The 21049-nt window shown below is 42.8% G+C and overlaps 1 protein-coding gene across 1 annotated transcript; it reads right to left on the bottom strand.

Moving 5' to 3' along the window:
• Positions 1 to 1030: 1030 nt before the first annotated feature.
• On the bottom strand, positions 1031 to 1893 carry LOC127346819 (uncharacterized). The gene has a single exon (XM_051373080.2). The coding sequence runs from the start codon at positions 1682 to 1684 to the stop codon at positions 1358 to 1360; it is 327 nt and encodes a 108-aa protein (XP_051229040.1). The 5' UTR covers positions 1685 to 1893; the 3' UTR covers positions 1031 to 1357.
• Positions 1894 to 21049: the final 19156 nt, after the last annotated feature.

The following is a 21049-nucleotide window of genomic DNA, read 5'->3' as shown; positions in this document are numbered from 1 at the left end:
ATACTTTCTTCGAAATCTGCCACCACTTACCGTGCCCCCATAAATTCGATATGACGGTGGTAATATAGTGCCGGCAGACTTTTTTTTGCGCTTCGGCAGTAGCTTGGAGCCTATAAGTCTTTTCCTAGTAAGTTGCATATATAGAAAATTTACCTTTTATGTCAAGCCAAAATTTAAAGAAACTAAAAAATTGAGAATCACCTACTCACCCCTCCCCCCTTCCCCTCGCCGCGTCTACTTGCACATACCATCCTTTCGGGTAATGCTCACTCACAACTTTTATCCTAATTAAATGCACTTTCATCCTTGGGGAGCATAATAAAAAAGGTATATCGAGCCATATTTACATTGGGGTCTTGCTAGGTCAAAATCTCGACGCCCATTCAGGCGACGGGGATAACTAGCTTAGATAGCTCACCTCCCAAAACAAGCACTCATGTTTACTCCGTTCATCCACAAATAAGTGTACATCTATCTTTATTCTAAGTCAAACATTTTAGCATTTGATTAATTTTCTTGGAAAAATAAAAATATTTATTGCACTAACTTGATATCACTAGATTCATTTTAAAATTTAGTTTCATAATATACCAATTTAATGTCATACATTTTGCTGCATTTTTCTATAAATTAAATCAAATATAATATATTTTTGAACGGCGTTCGAAACTAGATGTTGTGCATAGAGGGAGTATCTCACTACCCACGCTGCGCGTGTACGTCTAGAGTTGAGGTATGGAGCTTAGAAAGTGAGAAATTATATGTGAGAACCTTAATATAGATGGCTTCTCCGTTGATTGATGTACTAAAGTAGTGCGATTTCGTTTAAGATTTTCAGACATTAACAAACTACCATCACGTTAATTGTTAGGAAATGCTAGTAAATAGACTGATTCCTCCTTTCCATGCAGAAAGGTGAAATACGGTTAAGCAAGTGTCATCTTTTTTTTTTTTTGCGAGAGCAAGACATGTCGGCAAATAATTAGAGAGAGAAAAGCACGTGCATCACAGGATTGGGCGTGGTCCCAGATGTTGCAAAACCATATGATTGAATCCATGGATCGAATGATGCAATGCCTCAATCTCTGACACCAAAAAGGAAGAGAAAAGATAAACATGGCCTTAACCAAGGATCCATCCTAATGCTGCTGCAGCAATCGATCAAATCACTCCAAGCACCTAATCTAGCAACAAGCACCTCTGCTTATCGATCAAGCAAGGTGCGATGCCAGCGCTGGGGATTCATTCCGATCGGACCGACAAATCAACCGAAAAAAGGGCTCCAGGGTCGACTCGCTCTGCATCTGCGTAGCAAGAGAGTATGTACTGGACGGATCCCTGCCGACGAGCGGCGTGGTCACGATGCGGCGGCGTCGAGGACCCTGGCCTGCTTGTTGTCGAGCATGGACCACATGACCTGCACGTCCTCGTAGGCGCAGGCCATGACGTCGCCGTAGAGCTGCGCCGTGGACGGGCTCTCCACCACGTCGCTGGCACGCGCCACCGCTGCGGCGGCTCCGGATCGCTTGAGCTGGTGGCGCGCACGGGGCGTCTTCCTACCGCCTTCGCTGCCGCTGCCGTGGTCGTCGCTCCTACCGCTGCCGCTCCCGCCGGCGTGCTGCGGGCTGAGGATGGTGCAGGCCTTCCTGAAGGGCGACGTGATGGTGCGCTTCCAAGAACCCATGGCCGATGGATTGATCTATGTGTATCTAGTCTAGTATCTAAGGAGTATCGAACAGATGGATGTTTTTGTATATGTTTGTGTATGCGATGCAACTGTGTTGTCGAGTGAGAACCGGCTGCTCTGGCTGGGCCTTGGAGGCAATATATATCCATGGTGGGTGAGAAGGAGAGGAAGAGGAGGAGGAGGGAGAGGAAGGTGGGGAGGCAAGATCCGGAAGACAGGATAGGGAGGGGTGCACGTTGCGGCGAGGAGCGCCAATGGAGAGGGCGGTAGGGACTTCCGCTCCATGTCCCCTCTCTTCCGCCGCCGGACCACCATCGGACGGCTGGGAAGCCCTGGTAGGTCACCGCGTAGGGTGCGTCCCACTCCCGCTCCTCCCACCCCACGAGAAGATCTTTAGTTTATGTTCGCGAGTGAGAACAGAATCATGCGCGGGCACGTGCTCCTCCAATCGACCTCGCTCGCCGCGAATCATGAGAAGCAACAGGCGCACATGCATCCACGGCCGGTATCATGCGCGCTGCCCCGAATGACGATGAGCACCAACGACGGCATCAGCGCCGCCCTGCATGTTAGCTTGCTAGCGTTGGCCCGTCGCGTTCGTACTGGAACGTACAGTCTCTCGTGGACGCCTTGTGGCGGTTGGGCTCGGATTCGGCAGGTTTCGATCGGTGGTACACTGGTACTCCCTCGTGACATTCATTGCTTGCCCGTTGCTGGTCACCGTCGACGCGACAAAAAGTGGTGCATTATTGGTGCACTGGGGGTAAGGGTCACCTAAGCCCTAGCCAAGAAAGACCCATGCCACCCCCCTATCGTCGGCGCACCGGTATAGTGGTGCGTTTGTTGTAATTTACCACCGACACACCACTATACCAGTGCGTCGGCGGATACTGTGTGGGACGTATGCTCCACCACCACCACTCTCCCACCCATTGGGAGTCGCCTTTTGGCTTTGAAAATAATAATAGAAAACGATAGAAATTTAAAAAAATAAAATCCTTAGCGATGCCCATGTGATATGTGTTCTAGATTTTAGGAAATTGACAAATATAAATTTTGGCATATTTTGTAAAATGGCGTCATTTTTCGATATAACGGTTTTTCTGGTTGCATACGACCTTCAATGAAAAAGTTTTTATATGAAAAAATATCTATGGAAAACTTTACATCAGATTTCAACCGCATACGGCCATTCACCATTTTTTTTGATTCCTCAAAATCAAAAAAGGAACAAAAGTTTTTTTAAGATTTTGATGGAAAAAATAAAAAGAATCACCGCGCCAACGCACCACCATATCTGGTGCGCCGGCCGTAACCTATTCTATATATGACCAAAGCAGCTGGTGCACCACTCTCTTTCCTCTTCCCTCTTCCTCGCTTTCTCTTCCTCATTTTCCTCTTCTCTCTTCCTCTTTCCCTTTCTCCTCCTCCTCTCCACCTCCTTTCCGCTACCTCTCTCCGGCCACCACCTCCTCAAGCTACCTCCTCCGGATACTCCCTACGGCGACCGCCTCCTCGACCTACCTTATTTTTCCTAGAAGTGCGCGGCTACTCATTTGGAACGGACTCATATGTTTATGCCTGATGGCCAACCGCGAAAATTCATGTGAAAATTCAGCACCAGTGGTGGACACATGACTAGAATCTGTAGATTCCTTTGGGGGCGACTCCATCCAGGCCAACCAAACGGACTAGGGCGTTATGTTTGGCTCCGTGCGGACAGGAAGGCACAAAAAGGATGTTCTAAGGACGCAACACGTCTGAACCACATTTCCAGCCTAAATTTGGGTAGGAAATGGAGCCATGCAGCTGCACGAATGCGTTGTTGAACGCTCGGCTATCCGCGTGTATCCTCTCGTAGCCCTAAGTGGTACAAAAGGAAGTAGAAGATTTTCATTGCAACTAAGATAAAGATTACACAAACATAAGTAAAACTAAATAGAAGGGCGGCTACGTGGACTTCTCAACATCCTTCGGCTCGTCGTGACCGGAGGGACCAGCCTCGTTGTGTATCGATGCTCCATCGTGGCTTCAAATGAATGTTGGTTCCGCTCGCTTTTTTACAATGACACTGGAGCCTGGCCATCTAGAGGCATGGCATGAGCACCTCCCAACGGTCCATCACCGCCCTGGACTCCACCTTTCGGCGCTTCAGAGTCGCATAGGTCTCCGGGTCCTCCCCACATGTGCCTCCATCTCCTGGTTCTTTTGGTGCACCTCCACTTTTCGGCTCTGCCTCGCCGCCACGTTAGCTTCGCACACTTAGCAGGCTTCCTCCAGCTAGGAGACATATGTTGCATCATTAGTGCCCACCTAGGCCTCCCTCTGAGCGAGGATGCCTGCCAGGACTTGTCGTTCGGCAACAAGGAGTCAGTGGAGAAACGCCATGGTGGGCGGTCTCGAAGGAGGCGACCAAAGATGCTTGTGCATGGCTCGTCAACATCGTCATTGAAGTCATCGAGCTTTCGCATAGGAATTTAGTTTCCCCCACCACCACCTTGGCCGTGAGCTCCGCCCACACCGCCACCTCGGCCTCCTTAGGTTCCATGTAGACAACGACCTCCACCATTGTTTCCGCCTTGTCCTCCACCAGCAGGTAGCACTCGCTCGCTAGGTGGGTGAGCTTGGCCGAGTTCATCATTTTGGGGCAAGGCATGGCTGCACATAGGGTCTGCCCATCCATCCCGCGACGTAGTCCTTCTTATAGCCCACGTTAACTGAGCAGCCTGCATGTAAATGAGACATGGTGGTTGGGGAGGTGATACGTCTCCGACGTATCGATAATTTCTTATGTTCCATGCCACATTATTGATGTTATCTACATGTTTTATGCACACTTTATGTCATATTCGTGCATTTTCTGGAACTAACCTATTAACAAGATGCCGAAGTGCCGATTCTTTGTTTCTACTGTTTTTGGTTCCGTAAATCCTAGTAACGAAATATTCTCGGAATTGGACGAAATCAACGCCCAGGTCCTATTTTGCCACGAAGCTTCCGTAAGTCCGAAGAAGAGACGAAGAGGGGCCACGAGGGGCCACACCCTAGGGCGGCGCGGCCCCCTTGGCCGCGCGGCCCTGTGGTGTGGGGCCCCGTGCCGCGTCTTGACCTGCCCTTCCGCCTACAAATAGCCTCCGTCGCGAAACCCCGGTCATCGAGAGCCACGATACGGAAAACCTTCCCGAGACGCCGCCGCCACCGATCCCATCTCGGGGGATCCAGGAGATCGCCTTCGGCACCCTGCCGGAGAGGGGAATCATCTCCCGGAGGACTCTACGCCGCCATGGTCGCCTCCGGAGTGATGTGTGAGTAGTCTACCCCTGGACTATGGGTCCATAGCAGTAGCTAGATGGTTGTCTTCTCCCCATTGTGCTATCATTGTCGGATCTTGTGAGCTGCCTAACATGATCAAGATCATCTATCTGTAATTCTATATGTTGCGTTTGTTGGGATCCGATGAATAGAGAATACTTGTTATGTTGATTATCAAAGTTATATCTATGTGTTGTTTATGATCTTGCATGCTCTCCGTTACTAGTAGATGCTCTGGCCAAGTAGATGCTTGTAACTCCAAGAGGGAGTATTTATGCTCGATAGTGGGTTCATGCCGCATTGACACCGGGACAAAGGATGTAAAGTTCTAAGGTTGTGTTGTCTTGTTGCCACTAGGGATAAAACATTGATGCTATGTCTAAGGATGTAGTTGTTGATTACATTACGCACCATACTTAATGCAATTGTCTGTTGCTTTGCAACTTAATACCGGAGGGGGTTCGGATGATAACCCGAAGGTGGACTTTTTAGGCATAGATGCGGTTGGATGGCGGTCTATGTACTTTGTCGTAATGACCAATTAAATCTCACTATACTCATCATGATATGTATGTGCATGGTCATTCCCTCTTTATTTGTCACTTGCCCTCCTGTAAGTTGTGCACCCAACATGTCGTTTATCTTATGGGAGAGACACCTCTAGTGAACTGTGGACCCCGGTCCAATTCTCTTTCTTGAAATACAATCTCTTGCAATATTGTTCTACCTGTTTTCGCAAACAATCATCTTCCACACAATACGGTTAATCCTTTGTTACAGCAAGCCGGTGAGATTGACAACCTCACTGTTTCGTTGGGGCAAAGTACTTTGGTTGTGTTGTGCAGGTTCCACGTTGGCGCCGGAATCCCTGGTGTTGCGCCGCACTACATCCCGCCGCCATCAACCTTCAACGTGCTTCTTGGCTCCCTCGGTTCGATAACCTTGGTTTCATACTGAGGGAAACTTGCCGCTGTACGCATCACACCTTCCTCTTGGGGTTCCCAACGGACGCGTGTTGAACGCGTATCAAGCAGCTTTTTCTGGCGCCGTTGCCGGGGAGATCAAGACACGCTGCAAGGGGAGTTTCCACTTCTCAATCTCTTTATTTTGTTTTTGTCTTGCTTAGTTTTATTTACTACTTTGTTTGCTGCACTAAATCAAAATACAAAAAAATTAGTTGCTAGTTTTACTTTATTTGCTATCTTGTTTGCTATATCAAAAACACAAAAAAATTAGTTTACTTGCATTTACTTTATCTAGTTTGCTTTATTTACTGTTGCTAAAATGGCCAACCCTGAAAATACTAAGTTGTGTGACTTCACAACCACAAATAATAATGATTTCTTATGCACACCTATTGCTCCACCTGCTACTACAGCAGAATTCTTTGAAATTAAACCTGCTTTACTGAATCTTGTTATGCGAGAGCAATTTTCTGGTGTTAGTTCTGATGATGCTGCTGCCCATCTTAATAATTTTGTTGAATTGTGTGAGATGCAAAAATATAAGGATGTAGATGGTGACATTATATAATTAAAATTGTTCCCTTTCTCATTAAGAGGAAGAGCTAAAGATTGGTTGCTATCTCTGCCTAAGAATAGTATTGATTCATGGACTAAATGCAAGGATGCTTTTATTGGTAGATATTATCCCCCTGCTAAAATTATATCTTTGAGGAGTAGCATAATGAATTTTAAACAATTAGATACTGAACATGTTGCTCAAGCTTGGGAAAGAATGAAATCTTTGGTTAAAAATTGCCCAACCCATGGACTGACTACTTGGATGATCATCCAAACCTTCTATGCAGGACTAAATTTTTCTTCACGGAATTTATTGGATTCAGCTGCTGGAGGTACCTTTATGTCCATCACTCTTGGTGAAGCAACAAAGCTTCTTGATAATATGATGATCAACTACTCTGAATGGCACACGGAAAGAGCTCCACAAGGTAAGAAGGTAAATTCTGTCGAAGAAACCTCTTCCTTGAGTGATAAGATTGATGCTATTATGTCTATGCTTGTGAATGATAGGACTAATATTGATCAATGTTCCATTAGCTTCATTGGTTGCACAAGAAGAACATGTTGATGTAAACTTCATTAAAAATAATAATTTCAACAACAATGCTTACCGGAACAATTCTAGTAACAACTATAGGCCATATCCTTATAATAATGGCAACGGCTATGGTAATTCTTATGGGAATTCTTACAACAATAATAGGAATTCACCCCCTGGACTTGAAGCCATGCTTAAAGAATTTATTAGTATGCAAACTGCTTTTAACAAATCTGTTGAAGAAAAGCTTGGGAAAATTGATATACTTGCTTCTAAAGTCGATAGTCTTGTCATTGATGTTGATCTTTTGAAATCGAAAGTTATGCCTAATGAAAATCATCATAATAAAATTGTTACTACAGCAAATGCCATTCAAGTTAGAATTAATGAGAATATAAGATTAATGGCTGAACTGCGTGCTAGGTGGGATAGAGAAGAAAATGAAAAACTAGCTAAAGAGAAGAATGTAGCTAAAGTTTGGACTATTACCACCACTAGTAATGCTAATGCTACACATGTTGCTGCACCTCCTACTAATAATAATAAAAGAATTGGTATTAGCAATGTTTCCACTTCTAATGCAAAGCGCGAGAAACTGCCTGAAACTGCTAAAACTGCTGAAACTGTCTGTGATAAAACTGCTAAAATTTTTTCCAACATTGGGGATGATGATCCCATTGCTTTAGATTATAATGGTTTGAATTTTGATGATTGCCACATCTCTGAAGTTATAAAGTTCTTACAAAAACTTGCTAAAAGTCCTAATGCTAGTGCTATAAATTTGGCTTTCACACAACATATTACAAATGCTCTCATAAAAGCTAGAGAAGAGAAACTAGAGCGTGAAGCCTCTATTCCTAAAAAGCTAGAGGATGGTTGGGAGCCCATCATTAAGATGAAGGTTAAAGATTTTGATTGTAATGCTTTATGTGATCTTGGTGCAAGTATTTCTGTTATGCCTAAGAAAATTTATAATATGCTTGACTTGCCACCATTGAAAAATTGTTATTTGGATGTTAATCTTGCTGATCATTCTACAAAGAAACCTTTGGGGAAAGTTGATAATGTTCACATTACCGTTAACAATAACCTTGTCCCCGTTGATTTTGTTGTCTTGGATATTGAATGCAATGCATCTTGTCCCATTATATTGGGAAGACCTTTTCTTCGAACCGTTGGTGCTATCATTGATATGAAGGAAGGTAATATAAAATATCAATTTCCTCTCAAGAAAGGTATGGAACACTTCCCTAGAAAGAGAATGAAGTTACCTTTTGATTCTAATATTAGAACAAATTATGATGTTGACACTTCGTCTCTTGATAATACTTGATACACACTTTCTGCGTCTAGCTGAAAGGCGTTAAAGAAAAGCGCTTATGGGAGACAACCCATGTTTTTACCTACAGTACTTTGTTTTTATTTTGTGTCTTGGAAGTTGTTTACTACTGTAGCAACCTCTCCTTATCTTAGTTTAGTGTTTTATTGTGCCAAGTAAAGCCGTTGATAGAAAAGTAAGTACTAAATTTGGATTACTGCGCAGTTGCAGATTTCTTTGCTGTCACGAATCTGGGTCTACCTCCCTGTAGGTAGCTCAGAAAATTAAGATATGTACGCAACTTTCATTCAATTTGAGCATTTTAATTTGAGCAAGTCTGGTGCCTCGATAAAATTCGTCAATACGAACTGTTCTATTTTGAAAGATTCTGCCTTTTATTTCGCATTGCCTCTTTTGCTATGTTGGATGAATTTCTTTGATCCATTAATGTCCAGTAGCTTTATGCAATGTCCAGAAGTGTTAAGAATGATTGTGTCACCTCTGAATATGTTAATTTTTATTGTCGCTAACCCTCTAATGAGTTGTTCTAAGTTTGGTGTGGAGGAAGTTTTCAAGGATCAAGAGAGGAGTATGATGCAACATGATCAAGGAGAGTGAAAGCTCTAAGCTTGGGGATGCCCCGGTGGTTCACCCCTGCATATTCTAAGAAGACTCAAGCGTCTAAGCTTGGGGATGCCCAAGGCATCCCCTTCTTCATCGACAACATTATCAGGTTCCTCCCCTGAAACTATATTTTTATTCCATCACATCTTATGTGCTTTGCTTGGAGCGTCGGTTTGTTTTTGTTTTTTGTTTTGATTGAATAAAATGGATCCTAGCATTCACTTTATGGGAGAGAGACACGCTCCGCTGTAGCATATGGACAAGTATGTCCTTAGTTTCTACTCATAGTATTCATGGCGAAGTTTCTCCTTCGTTAAATTGTTATATGGTTGGAATTGGAAAATGATACATGTAGTAATTGCTATTAATGTCTTGGGTAATGTGATACTTGGCAATTGTTGTGCTCATGATTAAGCTCTTGCATCATATGCTTTGCACCCATTAATGAAGAAATACATAGAGCATGCTAAAATTTGGTTTGCATATTTTGTTTCTCTAAGGTCTAGATAATTTCTAGTATTGAGTTTGAACAACAAGGAAGACGGTGTAGAGTCTTATAATGTTTACAATATGTCTTTTATGTGAGTTTTGCTGCACCGGTTCATCCTTGTGTTTGTTTCAAATAAGCCTTGCTAGCCTAAACCTTGTATCGAGAGGGAATACTTCTCATGCATCCAAAATACTTGAGCCAACCACTATGCCATTTGTGTCCACCATACCTACCTACTACATGGTATTTTCCGCCATTCCAAAGTAAATTGCTTGAGTGCTACCTTTAAAATTCCATCATTCACCTTTGCAATATATAGCTCATGGGACAAATAGCTTAAAAACTATTGTGGTATTGAATATGTAATTATGCACTTTATCTCTTATCAAGTTGCTTGTTGTGCGATAACCATGTTCACTGGGGACGCCATCAACTACTCTTTGTTGAATTTCATGTGAGTTGCTATCCATGTCCGTCTTGTCTGAAGTAAGAGAGATCTACCACCTTGTGGTTAAGCATGCATATTGTTAGAGAAGAACATTGGGCCGCTAACTAAAGCCATGATCCATGGTGGAAGTTTCAGTTTTGGACATATATCCTCAATCTCAAATGAGAAAATTATTAATTGTTGTTACATGCTTATGCATAAAAGAGGAGTCCATTATCTGTTGTCTATGTTGTCCCAGTATGGATGTCTAAGTTGAAGAATAATCAATAGCGAGAAATCCAATGCGAGCTTTCTCCTTAGACCTTTGTACAGGCGGCATAGAGGTACCCCTATGTGACACTTGGTAAAAACATGTGCATTGTGATGATCCGGTAGTCCAAGCTAATTAGAACAAGGTGCGGGCACTATTAGTATACTATGCATGAGGCTTGCAACTTATAAGATATAATTTACATGATGCATATGCTTTATTACTACCGTTGACAAAATTGTTTCATGTTTTCAAAATCAAAGCTCTAGCACAAATATAGCAATCGATGCTTTTCCTCTATGGAGGACCATTCTTTTACTTTCAATGTTGAGTCAGTTCACCTATTTCTCTCCACCTCAAGAAGCAAACACTTGTGTGAACTGTGCATTGATTCCTACATACTTGCTTATTGCACTTATTATATTACTCTATGTTGACAATATCCATGAGATATACATGTTACAAGTTGAAAGCAACCGCTGAAACTTAATCTTCCTTTGTGTTGCTTCAATGCTTTTACCATGAATTATTGCTTTATGAGTTAACTCTTATGCAAGACTTATTGATGCTTGTCTTGAAGTGCTATTCATGAAAAGTCTTTGCTATATGATTCACTTGTTTACTCATGTCATATACATTGTTTTGATCGCTGCACTCACTACATATGCTTTACAAATAGTATGATCAAAGTTATGATGGCATGTCACTCCAGAAATTATCGTGTTATCGTTTTACCCGCTCACGAGCGAGAACTAAGCTTGGGGATGCTGATACGTCTCCGACGTATCGATAATTTCTTATGTTCCATGCCACATTATTGATGTTATCTACATGTTTTATGCACACTTTATGTCATATTCGTGCATTTTCTGGAACTAACCTATTAACAAGATGCCGATGTGCCGATTCTTTGTTTTACTGCTGTTTTTGGTTTCAGAAATCCTAGTAACGAAATATTCTCGGAATTGGACGAAATCAACGCCTGTGGTCCTATTTTGCCACGAAGCTTCCAGAAGTCCGAAGAAGAGACGAAGAGGGGCCACAAGGGGCCACACCCTAGGGCGGCGCGGCCCCCCCTTGGCCGCGCGGCCCTGTGGTGTGGGGCCCCCGTGCCGCCTCTTGACCTGCCCTTCCGCCTACAAATAGCCTCCGTCGCGAAACCCCCAGTACCGAGAGCCACGATATGGAAAACCTTCCAGAGACGCCGCCGCCGCCGATCCCATCTCGGGGGATCCAGGAGATCGCCTCCGGCACCCTGCCGGAGAGGGGAATCATCTCCCGGAGGACTCTACGCCGCCATGGTCGCCTCCGAAGTGATGTGTGAGTAGTCTACCCCTGGACTATGGGTCCATAGCAGTAGCTAGATGGTTGTCTTCTCCCCATTGTGCTATCATTGTCGGATCTTGTGAGCTGCCTAACATGATCAAGATCATCTATCTGTAATTCTATATGTTGCGTTTGTTGGGATCCGATGAATAGAGAATACTTGTTATGTTGATTATCAAAGTTATATCTATGTGTTGTTTGTGATCTTGCATGCTCTCCGTTACTAGTAGATGCTCTGGCCAAGTAGATGCTTGTAACTCCAAGAGGGAGTATTTATGCTCGATAGTGGGTTCATGCCTGCATTGACACCTGGGACAGTGACAGAAAGTTCTAAGGTTGTGTTGTGCTGTTGCCACTAGGGATAAAACATTGATGCTATGTCTAAGGATGTAGTTGTTGATTACATTACGCACCATACTTAATGCAATTGTCTGTTGCTTTGCAACTTAATACTGGAGGGGGTTCGGATGATAACCTGAAGGTGGACTTTTTAGGCATAGATGCAGTTGGATGGCGGTCTATGTACTTTGTCGTAATGCCCAATTAAATCTCACTATACTCATCATGATATGTATGTGCATGGTCATGCCCTCTTTATTTGTCAATTGCCCAACTGTAATTTGTTCACCCAACATGCTGTTTATCTTATGGGAGAGACACCTCTAGTGAACTGTGGACCCCGGTCCAATTCTCTTTACTGAAATACAATCTCATCGCAATATTGTTCTACTGTTTTCTGCAAACAATCATCTTCCACACAATACGGTTAATCCTTTGTTACAGCAAGCCGGTGAGATTGACAACCTCACTGTTTCGTTGGGGCAAAGTACTTTGGTTGTGTTGTGCAGGTTCCACGTTGGCGCCGGAATCCCTGGTGTTGCGCCGCACTACATCCCGCCGCCATCAACCTTCAACGTGCTTCTTGGCTCCTACTGGTTCGATAACCTTGGTTTCATACTGAGGGAAACTTGCCGCTGTACGCATCACACCTTCCTCTTGGGGTTCCCAACGGACGCGTGTTGAACGCGTATCAGGAGGCTATGCACCAGCATTAACCTTGTTGTGTCATCCATGGCAGTGAGTGGAATATGGAAAATGTTTTGGCATGCTCCTTGCACCCCTGCCAGATACGAACCAGGGGAGACACAAGGCTCTAGCCTATCCATGGGGCGCCACGAACGGACAAAAACGAACACTTTTGTTTTCGGATGTAGGCAGCCTCTTGGAGATGCCCTAACCATCACTATGTTATTTGCTGCATAGTGTGCATGTCACATAGGAAATGGAGCTTACTTGGTTGCTCGCAACCTTTCTGGGAATATTTGGAAATTAGCTCCACGATTTATCTAGCCTAGTCCAAAGTCCTGTTCTGCATCTAATTTGGTTGCTAACATTTAATTTTGCACTCATTTTGTAAACTTTGTTTGGCTGCCAACAAAATCATATTATGGCTGGGAGGATGCAAATTTAGCTTATTTGGTTACATACGATTCTAATGTTGTGGTAACCACTTCTCACAAGTGATAACCTTACCACCCACAACTCTAAACTAGCAGCATAGAAAACCAGCAGACATCATATTTAACTAACATGCAAGAGTAGATTTACTAGAAAATAGCAATTCTTCATGTTGTAACATAGCTAATATAAAATATGAGCTCACCATGATATTACCTAGGCACTAACAAGTAGAATTTATACACATAATTAGGGGTAGTTCATAGAAGAGGACAGCATCACGATCTTCTACGTCAGTTCTTCACTTCTTCTTCCTCTTCTTCATCTCCTATTCCACAACTCACTAGCCCACTGCTTCCTCTTGTTCTTCCAAGCATGATTGTCATTGAGAGGGACGCTATGGCAACCATAAATTTCATCAAGTGTCTCTTCATTCTCATCCGGGAAGAAATCATCGATACCCCACTCTAAGATCTAGTTGTGCATAATGCAATAGGGAAGAACTAACTTAACTTTAGCGGGGAAAGGATCTAATACCTTCTGAGTGTGATCTTAAACCTATTCTTCAGAGCAGTGAATGCCCTCTTGATCGTGACTCTAAGACTTGAGTGTCTGATATTGATAAGTTTATTGGCATTCTTGGGGTAGTACCTTGAAGAAAACCCATTCAGATGGTACCTTGCTAACCTTAAGGGTGCAAGAATACCAAGGTGGCAAGCATATCCATCATCAGCTAGGTCAAACTTACCTTTATGTATTTTGAGGCTAGAAAATTTGTTGCCAAAAATTCTTGGACCATGGGATAATCCTTCCCATCAAACTAAGACACATGCAAGCTTCATATCAAAGTCATTATACACAAGCACATTTTGTCTGGTGTAGTGCTTTCTCCCCTCTATGAATGATTATCTAATCTAACCCAACACAATCTTTTAATTAACATGAACATTTTTTTAGGCCTCGCTAAAATACAATCGTGTCATGAACTAGTAAGAAGAGTTGATCACCTTGAAATATCAAAATCATCGGTATCTTTCTCTTTTCTTCGTGGGAGTACAAGCAGATGGTGGCTTGATCATCTCCCATCTAAGCTCTCTAATAGAATACATGACTTAAGTACTGGGATATTTTCTCAGTCGATCTCCTCCATGTGTTGTCAATCTCTCGAAATATGTGGTTATGTCCAAGAGCATGAAGGAACATTGCCACTTGGGCTCTTCGACACCAGTGTAAATGCTATCTTTAAGCAACCCCCCTGACTCTCCATGTCTTCATAAGGTGGTTAAAAGGTCCTCGCTTCATCGTAAGCATGTTGGTAGATTCTATTCATTGTTGTTGTAGATGTAATTCAGATTTGTCATCCTCTCTCCGTCGTATTCAACATGGGAGTATATGTGGTGGCGGGCTAATAATTTCGACCAATCGCTCTCTTGTGGATCAAATGCATCTAGGCCCGAATCACAGTTGCGAGGGGATGTGCCTGAATGAAAAGCTTCATATGTTTGTCCTAATTAAATTGATGTTTCATAAGTAATTATGAAATCATTCATAAGCTGAAAATAATGAGCTAATGATATAACGGTGGAGGGCGAGAGGGGGGCAAGGACCGGACGGAGTAGGAGACGATGGGGAGAAGAGGGTGATGGAGATGAAGAGGGCAAGCCAGTGCCATAGATCTGCGAGCCCCACCATCACCGGTGTCGGAGATATGATGAGAGGGTGACGGAGGCGGTGTTGGAGATCTATAATGTCGGAGCAGCCGGTGTTGCGGATCTAAATCGTCACCTCTGTTGCCCAAGAGAAAAAGTGTGGATGGATTAATTCTCCACAAGTGTTGACCAACTAAGACGGTGGTGAGGCTACATTTCACGCCAAACCGCGGAGCCAATTTTGTTTGGCTCCCACCATCACCAAGCTTGTTTCCCGCGCACGTTGTTGCTCTTTTGACACCTGCCGAGTGGAAACACTCGATTCGGGTGTTCCTTGCAACCATGTCGAGGCTGCTTTAAGGTTCATGCCAGTCCAGAGCGCGGCGGACCGCGAGCAACAAGACGAGCGTATTTTAGCTTACGGAAAATGAGAAACGGTTCGTGAGCAACCAAACTGGTCAAATGTGGGGTAAGAGCTGGGTTTTATGACCTGATTGCTACAGAGAAAAATGTTGGACGTTGCTGCATTGATGTAGTCCTTAAGTCCTGACAGTCAAACAGCAGGCGCGTTGCCTGCCGGATCTGTAGATGCATGAATGATGTGCGTTTAAGCTAGTACACTTGATTCAAACGGTGAGTATTATATTAAAATTTTAGGCGCGCGCGCAGCACAAGGTTTGAAAACTAGCCCCCGTGACGACCGGCCACTAACGGTTTTTCAGTGTCCGGTATCAATCAACTAATCGTCATCTTACCACTTCCGAGCTCTGACAGTGTTACCTAATGATGATGCACGCCGACAGAGGGAAATGGTTACTTAAAGTGTTGATCACAGAAGACCGTGACTGTTTACTTGTATATTGTTCATAGTGCAGAGTTCCGAAGAAAACTTTATATATATGTGTGCAAAGATGCTTGGGAAGTGTCTACAGGCCAATTGAAGCAATCTAACCATTTTTTATTTTGTAGAAAGACGATAGCTTAAGGTAAAAACCAAACAGCCACGTGAAAGGCCGGTTAAGTATAGTTGCTTAAGTATTAGTAATCATTTTGGTAGCAAGTTGCTTATGTATCAGTACTCATTTTGTAAGCAAGTTGCTTAATTATTTGAGCATTGACATCTTCTATTGGCTGGATGCATGCATATATTGTACACGCGACGTACGTGAGTCTCGTCGTTGTCAGCTTGATTCGGCGGTGTAACTGAAATGTATGTCCCACACATTCAAATTATTAAGAACATAAATGGATTCCTTTCATAAATATGGGAGGAAGGTCAACTAGTGTCGGTTTCGTTCGTCGATGATAAAGCAGTGGAGCCGGCCAGGCTTTGCCCTGTTGACTGTTAGAAGTCAAATACATAGGGTGAGAAATTAAATAAGTCAAATGCTAGCTAGATCATTGGGCTGAGTATTATTTTTGAGTCGTTATAAGTTTCTTTCTTTAGATCAATGTTATAAGTTACTACTCTCTTCGTTCCATAATTCTTTTCATGATTTTAATTTGAATTTATACTAGGACGACAACGACTTGAATTATAGAATGGAGGGGTACTACTTACCATGATATTTCAAAATCCTAATTTTGTAGTATAAAGATTCATGTAGACCAGATTTTCTAACTTTGATAATTATTAATATGTGAAAATCTCATGAAATTGCACCAACACCATTTTTTAAGGCTGTTGAAACAAACTTTTTTTTTAAGTGCAAAATACCCAAAAAAATTGCGCCATTGGAAATTTTATGCAAAAACTATGATATGTTCCCAAGAGTTAAGTGACTCAACAATAAACTGAACAAATATTTATTGTCTCTAGCTCCGCTTGAGCCATCCCGAGCTGGTGAAAGAGGCTATGCCTCTGATGCATATTTTCATTCTCTCCTAAATGGGTTGTATAGTTGATATCGAATTTTACCTTTCACTCAGCGACATATTTTGTAATCATGATTTTTTAATCCTTATGAAATGTTAAATTGTGAACAATAATTAGACTTGAATTAAGAAATCTTCCAAAACAGTATTTATCTAGATATTAGGTTCAACTGTCCAAAAAATAGTAAGCAGAGGTAAATTATTTCAATATAACTTTTCCATGCATTTTAAATTGATAATACTTCCATTCCAATATATGATTCTTTTTAGAAATCTAAACTAGCTTTCTAAAAAAGGCTTATATTTTAGAACGAATGTAATATTTTGGACTAAAGATTCCAAAACTTTCCAAATGCATCAAAACTAATAATGTCTTGAAAAAATTCTTAGGATTTCCTAGAATGGTGAAGGAAAATCATCTTGTTCGCTGTTTGTTTCAAATATTTAAAATTTTGAATTTAATTTGCACCAAATTTGGCTCAACTTTTCCAAGCCTCTAAAGGAACAATGCCTTGGAAAAACTGCTCAAACTTTCTTAGAATAATCACCCTGGCTACCCACAAAAGTTTAACAAACACCAATAACACAAAGATGTTCATCGAGGTTTCCCACCAGTATCAACGTCATCACCCTGCAGCACTCCGACTTCCCCGAAGAAGGGACAAATAAAGATCACCCCGCCGAAGTGCACCATGAGACTCAAGTCGGCCTATGCCAAACAGGTGGCTCCACACGTAGGGGAAGGCAGCTCCGACTTACATGATGAGCTCCAGAGAGGGGAATCGCGAGACCCGGACCGAAGAAGAACTGCAATTGGATGCTGAAGTTGTATCCTAGTATAAGTCACTGACTTATGCATACAGTGTACTAAATTCCGTTGAAAATGACTAATCACATGGCTTCTCCATTTTTGTGACAACTTTGCCTTTGACAATGGGCCATGAGTTAAAAACCCTCAAAACTTTTTTTTGTTACAATAGAACCAATACAAACCAAAACCTGTATACTGGTGCAAATATCCACATTTGTAATCATATCATCTTGAATTCATGATATCGATATTTTCATACAACATGTAGTAACAGTCGTCGAAGTTGCAACAAACCATTTCGATAGTTAAACTGTCATGTACAGCGTATATATGTCCAACTATATGGGCACTAATATTAATTAAAAACATCCAAGCATCGTCCAAGTAGCGAAACTAAATTTGCAATATGATATTCCATCCGTTCCAAAATAATCGTCATAGTTTCGTCTGCATATATATGAATATATGGCCAATTAAAATGCTTCAAGATACATGACATGGTGCTTCTGCACCCGGGTGCATACGCACCTTTTATTTGAAATATATTTTAAATATATTTACAAATATTAAAAAATTAAAAATTAAAATATCTCTTGTATATCTTGACATGTTACATGCTCACAAAGTTGTTTCAGCAAAAAACTGATAAGTTTTGTGGCCTCTGTAAAAACACAATTTTTTAGTGCTAAAATAGTCTATTTGTGAAGACATTATTTCTCTTTTTTACACAGGGTAAAAAAAAATTCTCGGTTTTATGTGAAATTTTACGCACACATAGAACATATCCCTCTACATGCGAAAATTTTAAGTTTTTAAAATATATTTTATACATACTGGGTGCATAAGCACCGTGATCAGTTTTGGTTTTCCGCAAGATACATCCATATCTAGATACAGGCACAACACTTATTTTAAAACAGATGTACACTCTTTGTCCACATTAGATTGATGCGGACTCACACACGAAGTACAACGCATGCCTAATAGTGTGCCTCTCGTCGCAAGTACTATTAATATGTATGTGCCATCCGTTTGCTTTTGCTTCGATGCACACTCCCTGACATAGACATCCTGAATGGGTCTGCCGAATAAAGTACCCGAGGTTATCTGGATGCCCACAACTTGAAGCTTTCAATGCCCAGAAGCCCGGCGAACATTGATAAGGAATCTAGAGTCAGAGCTTGTAACTTGTACGGCTCGAAATCCGTCGGCTCTTCCTCCTATATAAAGTGGAGCCGAGGGGAGGAAAATCCATCGAATCTATTGTCAACATACACTCTAGTTTTCTTAGTGGAGATCTACTTGCCCTCTACTTGCCATTTTCGGCTGAACCTTCGAGATCTACTTGCCCTCTACTTTCTACGAAACCCTAAGTCTACAATACGTAGGTATTGATAAGTTAATCCCTTGTCACTCCCCCTCCCCATGTCCCCCTCTCTCTGAACTTTAGCCCCTTGTGATGGTCGGAATCTTCCAATATTCCTATTCCTTCATAGGTCTAGCTTATGCCTTCAAGTTTAGAACTTTTTTTATTCATAGGATAGAAAAAATATAGGAACAACAAAAGCATATGATTGAGATGTCATGTCTAGTTGAATCATATAGGAAGATTATTTCTCTTTGATTGTACCAAAGATATTTCCATGAGGTATGACCTAATGTTTTGTTTTTGTAGTATTGGCACTATAAAATTACTATAGGATCAATTCATGATACTTTCTAATAATCAAACAATTAATGTAGGAAAAATTTCCATAGAATATAAAATCCTATACAATTTCTATGTAAACTCTATAAACTATAGGAGAACTTTAGTAGTTAGTAGGGAGAGAGGGGGACACCGAAGCACATGCGTCCGTTACCCCCAGAGGGTACGGCTTTGCATGAGCTCCAGAGTTGATCCCATATAGGACGATCCAATCGAGCGGATCCAAAAAATCCATGAACAAAACATGAGCTAGGTCGTACAAAAGGTGGGTACTGTCGTTACCGCCGGCCATGCATGTGACCGGTGCACCACCGTACCCAGCCGGCTGGCCGAACGTCGGTGTATCCAAACAGCGTTCGACCGGACATCGTCTTTTACTGACTGTAGTTATAGCTTGCGTGATCTGCGGTATCATGCATGTGCGCCCGCTACGCAAGGGTGTGGAAACCAGCTGTAACACCCCAAATTTCAATAAAAAGAAAGTTAGAGAATTCCAGAAAGCAAAATTTCAAACCAACAAAAACTTTTCTTTTGCATATAGGACCATGCATAGGACTTGTGCATTTGAGTGATATGCCATGATGATTGTTACTACTTGTATTTGATATGCTCTAAAACCCTAGAGTGATCATAGGAAGATCACAAACCAAATAAATCAAAGAGGAAGAAATTCCAATATTTGAAAAACCCTAAAAACCCTCACATATGCCCTATGGCATTTTTATAAATCTTGACCCTAGACCTATTTGGTCTTCACCATTAGTTGGATAATGTTATTAAACACCTATTACAACTTTTGGAATCAAGGTTTCACATTTCAAATGAATTTCAAACACAATTCCCACTCACATATGATAATGGCCAAATCTGCCAAATTTAGTCTGATCACCACTTTGAGCCCCTGCAATTCAATTCTCTCAAACCAATTCTTGCTAACTCCTTGCACCATTTCAAAGTCAACATCAAGGTGAACAACTTTGATGAAGATCACCCTGCCAAATTCATCCTTGATCAATAGCTATGCTCATCCAAAGTTGCAACATTTTAACAAGTGCAACAATCTCCACTTAGCCATTTTGGCCAATTCTTGAATTCTACTTTTTCCACCACCACCTCAAATCACCTCTGGTCATTTACAACTTATCTCAACACTCACATTTCAAAAACTTTCACCTTTTGAATTATTTCCAATTTGGATAATTTTGTATTTTCCAAAATTGAACACTATTTAGACACTATTTGCTATAGTGATTCTACTCTAACTAACCTACCCCAATCTACACCAATTGGTCCCCTGGTTCCCTCTCTCACTAACACCAAATTAAAAACCCTAGGAGGAGAGGCATAGCAAGCATGGCAAGGCCATGCCGGCCACATGCCGAGCTCGTCGAGCTCCCTCTTCTCTCATTGCTTCTCTGCCCTGCCCACCCTGCCATATCACGCCACCTCGCTCCTCTACGTCGCCTAGCACCGGCCGTTGTCGAGGAGGAGCACCGCACCGGCCAGACAAGCACGCGTCCATGGCGCCCTGGACGCCGCTCGCGTCGCGCATGTGCACACCGCGGACACGTACTGGCCACGCGCCGCGCCACCATCTCGCGTTCGCCCTGGCCCCGCTCACTAGCCGTTGAGCATCACCACGCCACCACGACACCGCCAGACAGGGCCACAACCAGACCCTGGACCGCCGTCGCCGTAGACGGGGAAGAAGATCCCGCCACTGCCGCCGCACGACATGGAAGCAACGCGAACTAGCTCGCCGGAGACGCCGCCAACAGCATCGCCAGGAACCGCAGAACAGCGCCACGCCCTCGCTTAGCTCACTAGCTCGCCGGAGACGCCGCGCCCATGTCGCCCGCATCACTGCCCCGCACCCCTTGCTCAATCCTATAAATAGAGCGTTCCCTGGACCAAACCAAGCACACCACCTCGCTCCCCACCTCTCACCGCTTCTCCACCACCACTCCACTCACTCGATCGTCGCCGGAGCTGCTCCAATTTGAAGATCGACGCCGCCCGTACCCGGAGGTCG

Source organism: Lolium perenne, chromosome 1, assembly GCF_019359855.2.
Source record: "Lolium perenne isolate Kyuss_39 chromosome 1, Kyuss_2.0, whole genome shotgun sequence".
Lineage (NCBI taxonomy): Eukaryota > Viridiplantae > Streptophyta > Magnoliopsida > Poales > Poaceae > Lolium > Lolium perenne.
Note: the sequence above shows the minus strand (reverse complement) of the source record. Positions and strands in the feature narration are given on the sequence as shown.

Coding starts and splice junctions, on each gene's coding strand:
- LOC127346819 (XM_051373080.2), bottom strand. CDS start 1,684: ATGGGTTCTTGGAAGCGCACCATCACGTCGCCCTTCAGGAAGGCCTGC.